The following is an 8,434-nucleotide window of genomic DNA, read 5'->3' on the forward strand; positions in this document are numbered from 1 at the left end:
TAGTAAAGTGGGTTAGATAAAAACATTAAAAATAAATCTTCACATTTAAACAATTGTACGTTATTTTCATTCGGTATTTACAGACATATTGAGGATTGGGGATGGGGAGATGCAACATAAACAGAAAACTACATGAAAAACAAGCAAATCTGTCTGCAGTCAAAAACTTTAAAAGAAAGATCAAAACATTCATAAGGATTCGGTTAATCACTATGCCTAATTAAACTTTAGAATAATTTACAACCTACCTGTTTTCTTTTACAGAATCACAACACACGGACCATCTGATGCACATCCAAACAGCTTTGATGGTCTTTAAACTGCTCCAGCCAGATTTAGGGACTTGTTTGAACCCCTGACAGAGGCTTCAGCTGATTAAGCTAGCTTCAGCTGATAACCAAATAAACCTTCCCAATTAACTCACTAAATTCAATAAAAGTTCATATGACTAAAGGAAGTTTAAAACAGCAATGAAAAAATATTGATCTACATTTTTAAGCAGCTTATAGTCATTTCTCCTCATTTAAGCTGTCTTAGTTAGAACCTGTCATGCTCAGCATTTTCAGCTAATCTCATCATGTCTATCTATTCATTATAATCTGTGATTAGGGAGCACACAGTTACAAGCTTATATGGTAATACTCATAGTAAACTGGTCTAATTCAAGCCAAATAAATTTATGTTATTATAGTCATGTTATTATATATATTGAAAAAAATATGTCAGGAGCTGAGCACTTGCAGTCATGCAAACACACAGGTCAGATAGTAAAGAAAATGCAAGAGCCCTCTTCTGATATACCCTCCTCCAAATACTAAAGTAGCTACGCATTAAGTAGACTTATCTATGGCCAAGATATCTATAAAAAAAATTAAATTAAAATATATATATTTTTTTTTCAAATAATATATATATATATATATACATACATACATACATACATACATTTGTTAAACCTACATACATTTGACAAGCCCTTTCAGAGCTTTAGTATGACAAAGAATATTTTCACAGCATGGTTTCATGCCCTACTGGCTAAATAGCCACATGATTTTCATTTACTTATGAAACCCATAAGCAAACAAAAATCTGATTTTATGTAACATTAAAATGGTGTGCCTACCTGTAGCAAAGTAGAGCCATGGAATTCTTCTCACTCTCCATTCTAGCCACTGAGCCAATTTTAGCCATTGAAGTGCATAACAATTAAAGAAATGCGATATAGATCTATAAAAAATTCCAGCAAAGAAAAAAGACCACAAAACACTGAAAAATAAGTTTGAAAAAGTTGCTTCTGGTTCACAATTCCTGAGTTTTCTGAAAGGTCTGTGGCAGAATTTAGTCCATGTGAAAAGTACAATCACACATGCCGATTTCTTTTTCAGTGTGATGTGTGCATGTGTGTGGGGGGGTTTATCCAGGGCAGTCTTCTGGAACTCTCTGTAAAGAGAACAGAAAATCCTGAGTGTGAAGACTCATTTAATGCATAATGTCCTAGCAACACTTCTTGAGCATTAACATCATCCAAGGTGGTTTGCTTGTGTGCAAACATGAGCTCCTAAGATCATTTGATTATGATAAGTTTTTGTGTTTGCCCAAGCTGAATCATAGCAGACTTTCCACTTGTGAAAATGTGTATATGCCCATAATGACTGCATGCAGGCAAGAATAGACCTAATAGAGGAAAAAAGCATGAGTGGTACACAAATATTACACCAATTCCAATCAGGAAAGCAAGAACTGTTTCAAAATGCCCAAATCAGCAAGTCTACGTATATGGTTGTTTACTTCTGATTGTTTTGCACAATTAACAATTATCCCCTCTCTAACAAATTAATGAAGGGGGTCTGACAAGGTTAAACAGTATAGTAGGGATAGGAATAAACAGTCACCTCCCGATTGTATTATTCTTCTTAGGCGCTGATTCTATTCTATTATCTAACTAATGTGGATGCATCTGTCATCAGAAAAATATGTTTAGAATTTTGATCTGAAGGAAGACAGCATATCAGGTATATATCAGAATTAAAGTTAATCCAGGCTGGTTATGTAAACTTAGCCATCAGATATAAAACTGGTGCACTGTCATGCAACTTTAATGAGAATGGGCAGATCGGAAGTCATGCAACTGAATTTTTGCCTTCGTCCAAGCATAGGGTGCTTGTTGATGTTAGTCAGCAGTGAGGCCTGCGAGAGAACAGGCAGATCAAAATTCATGTGACTTTTTTCCTTTGCGCATGCATGGGGAAATGCAGCTGACTGTTTGCAGTCCTCCAGAAAAAAAATTTCAACTGTATTTTTGCTAAAATTGAATGAATTGCTTAATATTAATAAATGGTCATGTGTTTTAACTCAGATGGAGCAAAGATGTATTGATGTGTGCCATTTCAGGGACAGACACATTCACCTTAGAAGTGGCATATAATGTAAACGTAGCCTACGTGTTTCTACATCAGAAACAGATCATTTATTTTATATGACACTCATCACAATTTTGCACTAGGAAAGATGGAGGGTAATGGTGAAGGATAGGGATGCATTGGTGTAGTGCTGCTGCAGCACAACGAAACAATCTGTAGGATTTTAGCAGCACAGCAGCGTTGGTAGTTAACTTTATGCACCTGTGCACACGCAAACACGTGTGACACGTAAATAATTAACACAAAATATAAAGTAAAAATAAATCAAATTAACCTGCACTTTACCTTAAAAAAAAACATAAAAATAAATCCCGACTGAAGTGTTTCTGCGCTCTGTGTGTGTGTATGTGTGTGTGTGTATGTGTAATGTGCATGCACACACATTCAAAGGGGGCATTTTTAAAATTGTTTAAAATTTAACTGTTTAAAAATTAGCAAGGAACATTGCTAGTCACACTCGCGTTAGCGCATTCTAACGGAATCACTGCTGTAAAGTAAAACAACAACAACAAAAACAAATTAACCAGCACCTTACTTTTGAAAAAAATCGTGACAGAGCAGAGTTTGTGTGTTTGTTTGGGAACCTGAGAGGAGGGGGGGCTGTAAAGCCGAGAGAGTGTGTGTATGTTGGTGTAAGTCAGTGGTTCTCAAACATTTTCTGTCATTCCCCACTTAAGGGGGTGGGCGAATTTTCAAGCCCCACTTGTCAACAAAATAATAACGAAATCGCCCAAGTTGGACATAACCATTCTTTTATTACCATTTATTCGGCTGCTCTTATTGTTTTACATTTTTTTCATATATTCTCGATATATTTTCTATATTGTGTATTTTTGTGTACAGTTATTTTATTTTTAACTTTTATTTGTATATTTTTATTTTATTCTTCCCTTTATTTTAATTTTCATATTTATTTCCTATTCATATTCTTTTATTCTTAGGTCACGAGCAGTTGTCTAAGCATTTCACTGCATATCGTACTGTGTATGACTGTGTATGTGACAAATAAAATTTTATTTGAATATCAATTTCTAAACCAATAAGATCAAATAACACCAAGTTCAATACAGATCAAATACACGTGCAATTGTTATAACAGGCTTACTTCGTCACTTATCTAGAGCTTTCTTTTAAAGAAGTCGAGTGGCTTATTAACGTGACTGGAGTGTGTTGTCTCTAAGTGTCTTCCTACTTTGTTGGGTCTCATGCTGTCTGCTGCCAGCGGTTTAAGACACAAAACACACACGAGTCTCTCCTCTGCCCCACCATGAATCCAAGCGCAACATACAGTAGGCTTCATCATATTTTCCTTTCAGCTGACTTTTTGGTTGATTAGGCTGATAGTGCTGAATCACCTGCTTTTTTGTGGTCCATGTAACAAATGTATCCGTTAATGTTATTATGCTCACTACATACAGTCCGCTACTGACCCGGTTTGTGACGGCAGTAAAATTAGTTTGATATTCACATCTCCGAATTCAATAGCTGTGTAAATAAACCCGCAAATAAGATACCCACCTATATTTCCTCTCTTTAAGCTACATCTGCCATAAATTATACATGTTTAAAAGCATAAACACCATTATTCTCTAAGGCGCAATGAATGATTTAGGGATCATCGCAAAATGCCGCACATCAACCAAAAGCGTAGAACGATATTGATCTGCCCTTCTGTTCAGCGCTCAAAGGATCAGGATTTGTTGCCACACTGGAAACTAGAAATGCCAGACAAGTACTGCCTGATAAAATATACATTTTTAACAAAAATACAGAAACATTAGCATACACATTGGAATAAATAAAATTACATATACAATACCGAATGTTTCCTTATATATTGTTCCTCTGCAATTAACATGCCAACGTTAAACCGTTATTGTTGCACTATGGTTCCACTTTTTCTCTGATGTTATTTTAATGTACTTGTATTAATGATTCATTTCTTTGCGTGTGATTGTTTAGTTTCAAATGTCCGATCTTTATTGTCAATAAAGAAAAGCATGAATTAGAATAGGTACATTCCTATTATTTTCCACTAATTCCCTCCCGTTCATTGCGCCCCATCGGTCATGTCTGTATTCCTCACTAGTGGGGTGCGCCCCACACTTTGAGAACCATGGGTGTAAGACTCCGTCCACACGAAGCCGGTGCGTTCCCTATCCCATAATTTTTTTTTGTAAACCCGGCGTCGTCTCAAGAAATATCTGCGTACACACGAAACCACTGAAAACGGTGTAGTATATATGCCAGACCAGTATGGGGCGCTGTAATTCTGCCATAGAGATACACTATACACGGAGAAGAAAACTTTGAGCGTGCGCATAACCTTGCGCGCTGTATACGAACCAAGATGGTGTTGTCCATTATCACTTGTTGCTCATAACAGTTGCATAGAAGCAATAGATTTTGCTGTAATAAAGCTAGTAGGCTTTGTAGCAACACGAACACAATCATGTAGTCCGCCATTATTGTTGTTGCTGTTACGTGTGACGCAGCCGACACGTGATGTGATGACATCATCGTTTCACAAAATATACGGATTGGCCGTACACACGAAGATGCACGGGTGTCGTTTTCAGATTTATCCACTTTGGGACCCGGTTTTAAAAAAAAAAACGGTTTCAGTCTCCTAAAACGCCGGATCCGTGTGAACGAAACGCCAATACGATAAAAAATGTATACGCATACAGCGAAACGCGTCTCCGTGTGGACAGGCCCTAAGTAAATGAGCGCGCACGCACACACACACTCGCCTTTACAGCCCCCCGCCCCCACCCCCTCTCAGGTTCCCAAACAAACGCACACACACTCTGGCTTACGCAGACACACGCACACTCAGAAACTCTGCAAGCACTAAGACCAAGTTGTGATGACGTGACCCTCGGTGTCAAAACAAGAAGCATTTGCGTGATACATGATACTCGGTGCTCGTAAACCAAGACAGTGCTAGTTTTTTTAAGTCAAAATTTATTTTAAAAAATTGGCCTGTCTTGTGGAACACTCGTAAATCGCGTTACTCATAATCCGAGGTTCCACTGTATTTCCAGTTCCAGTGTTTAAACAAATAGCATTAACCTTACACCTTATTTCGGATGGAATGGCTAATTAGTGCATGTTGTCAAAGTATTTGTAGACATATAATTGGGACAAAATATTAGGTACTTAAGGAAAATTAAGGATGTCTTGAAACATAATGCAATAATTATTTTTATTCATTCATTTATTTATTATAAAAATAGCATAAATAAATCATGGACTGTGTAAAATGATTAAAAGAACAATACAACCCATTATTTATTAATGTTATTTTAAAAATAAGTTAATACATACTTTGACAAAATACACTTTTCAGACATAATATTAACATTGATAAATATTTACACATTTTCACTAATTATCAATTATACCTCAGTACACTAAGGTAACGAATATAAATTTAGGGTAACGTTCCTGTAAGAGGGTCATGTGACACATTAGTTAATTACAAGTTTCTGACTACTTATAAAGCAGTTATTAGCAGTTTGCTAACTGTAGCATGGGAGATGGGTGGTCTCGTTGGGTGTCTTGCATTGAAATCTGCTGCAATGACCCGGTTACTGCGTTCAAGAGACAACACAGTTTCTATCCGCTCCTCACGTGTCATTAGTATGTAAACTGCTAATAACTGCTTTATAAGTGGTCAGAAACTTAAATAACTCATGAAAGAATAAAGTTAAGTTAAAACCACGCACACCATTGTTTTTCTTGTGAAATTCCCAATAAGTTTGATGTGCCATATTACCCTCTTTCTAATGAAAAAAAAAAACAAAAGTTGGATCCAAAATGGCTGACTTCAAAATGGCCACCATGTTTACCACCCATCTTGAAAAGTTTTCCCCCTCACATATACTAATGTGCCACAAACAGGAAGTTAATATCACCAACCATTCCCATTTTATTAAGGTGTATTGTTTTATATTAAAAGTTTTAACCATGGTCAACAGTAAGCAATAAATGGAAAGCAAAGTTATAGTTGCCTCTGTTTGTTGATGTGAAAAATAATTTAGCACTAGACTAAAGAAAGTATAGTGGAAGCTTGGATCACGAGCATAATTTGTTCCAGGAGCGGAACACTTATAAAAAAAACTTAGCACTAAATCTGATGTAAAAAGGGCACTGTCTTTTGTAGTGGCCAAGTCAGAGCCCAGACCTTAACCCAATAGAGATGCTATGGAATGACTCAAAAAGTCATACACGAAACGTCCACAGAATGACAGAACTAAAGCAGTTCTGGCAGAAAGAATGGGCTAAAATTCCTCTTTACCGATGTGCAGGTCTGATCCACAGTTAGAAGAAGCACCTGGTTGATGTTATTGCTGGCAATAGGTCAACCAGTTATTAATTTCAAAGGTTCACTTAATTTTTCCACAACCATTTTGAATGTTGAACGTGTGTGTTTAATAAAGACATGAAAAATCATTTATTATTTTAAGCACATTATATTTGTCAAAACCCTTGAACTTGATAAAGATCAGATCATATTTTATGACAAATTAATGTAGAAAACCATAAAAATTTCAAAAAGTTTACATACTTTTTTCTTTCCACTGTATGCATGTCAAGCCAAACAGAAATTACTCAGAATCTAATGAAACATTTGCAGTACTAAGATATCTGCCTGAAGTTTAACCTGCACCAAAAGTGAATTAAAAATGTTGAGGAAAAAGAATGTTATAAACAGTTATGTGCCAGGTTAAATAATCTACTTAAAAATAAGCTTCTAATAATATACTTGCCCAATGTAAATAAACACCTTTACCAATAGATATTAATTAGAAAAGCTAAACTAAATATTTTTACAGCTGAAATAACACAGCTGAAGTGGTACAAGTGAATTTTAATGCCCTGGAGTCATTTTAAGACAAAACCTAATTTTTATCCAATCTACTTTTTCTATTTCTCACCTGTGATTCCCTCCTTGCATTTGGCTGACGAGATGTCTTTAGATTAAACAAGGCGTAAACATAAACTTATTAAATGCTCCCGTTCCCAGTGACTGTAACCAAATAAAATGACAGCTTTGAATAATTCCTAGCCTTATCTTCAAGTTACTTAAGAATTTAAAAACAGGACTTTTAGGTTTTGCACAGGATGCATTTTAGTTTATTTGAGATTACAGCAAGTCTGGTCAAACGCACCACTGGAACATTCACAACTTAGACGTGTCGTGGAGCCGCAGATGATATTACTGGTCTGGTTCTGGAGTTAGTTTTGCATAAAAACATTGCTGGGCATCTAATTTTAATCTATCACTTTATCCAGTTAGCAATTAACTAAACCGACTGCGCTTTCCAGATGTCTGCACTTTCACCTTAGGTTTACTTCTGGTTGTCCGAGTTAATGCCCCTCCTCACGTTAGAAAAAAAAATCTCTCTGTAAGGTTCAAATTCTAACCTTATGTGTTTAATTTGGTGAGCTCGTACTGTTTAGTTTGACCAGCTAACGCGAACGCTGTGGCAACATTAGTGAATGGTAACAAAACGCTAAAATAAAAAATTAAAAGAAGCTATACGTTAACTTACTTGGGTATGGCTTCCCACGGTTCCACGGAGATACTATTCTTTTCTAAACAAATTATAAAATTAGTTCATGAACACATTTAAGTAATTAGTTTTACTAGTTTCATTGCGTTTCCATAAACATAGCCCACAGCCGGAAAACAGTAAAAACGGCGCCGGTTGCTCAGTAGCCAATCACAGATGAAATAATTTAAAGATAGCCCCGCCCAAGTTAATGTCTGTCGACCAATAAAATTTGAATCCTGAATCTGTCACCCGCAGGACGGCAAAGACTTATCGTGTCATTTCGACCATGCTTTTAATCAAGTTACCTGTAAACACAATTACATAACAGTTTGTTGGCATATATGCAGCAAATACTGCATATAAATACACGTCTTGTAAGACTATAAGACAAGTCCTATAAGACTTGTGCTTCTCGTATCCAGTTCAACCACAAACCTCGCTCTGTCTACT

The 8,434-nt window shown here is 36.2% G+C and overlaps 1 protein-coding gene across 2 annotated transcripts in view; it reads right to left on the reverse strand.

The window, feature by feature from the left end:
- LOC128512741 (G-protein-signaling modulator 2-like) overlaps positions 1-8,123 on the reverse strand; it is a 57,224-nt gene extending 49,101 nt beyond the window's left edge. Inside the window, exons 1-2 of one of the 2 annotated variants that reach the window (XM_053486141.1) lie at positions 7,982-8,123; positions 1,124-1,440 (exon numbers count right to left, since the gene is read on the reverse strand). In XM_053486141.1, the coding sequence (XP_053342116.1) occupies positions 1,124-1,191 (68 nt within the window). In that variant the 5' untranslated portion in view covers positions 1,192-1,440; positions 7,982-8,123. The remainder of the gene's footprint in view (positions 1-1,123; positions 1,441-7,981) is intronic. The other variant, XM_053486142.1, reaches the window with a different exon arrangement.
- Between the last annotated feature and the right edge of the window lie 311 nt (positions 8,124-8,434).

This window comes from Clarias gariepinus, chromosome 25, assembly GCF_024256425.1.
Source record: "Clarias gariepinus isolate MV-2021 ecotype Netherlands chromosome 25, CGAR_prim_01v2, whole genome shotgun sequence".
Classification (NCBI taxonomy): Eukaryota; Metazoa; Chordata; class Actinopteri; order Siluriformes; family Clariidae; genus Clarias; species Clarias gariepinus.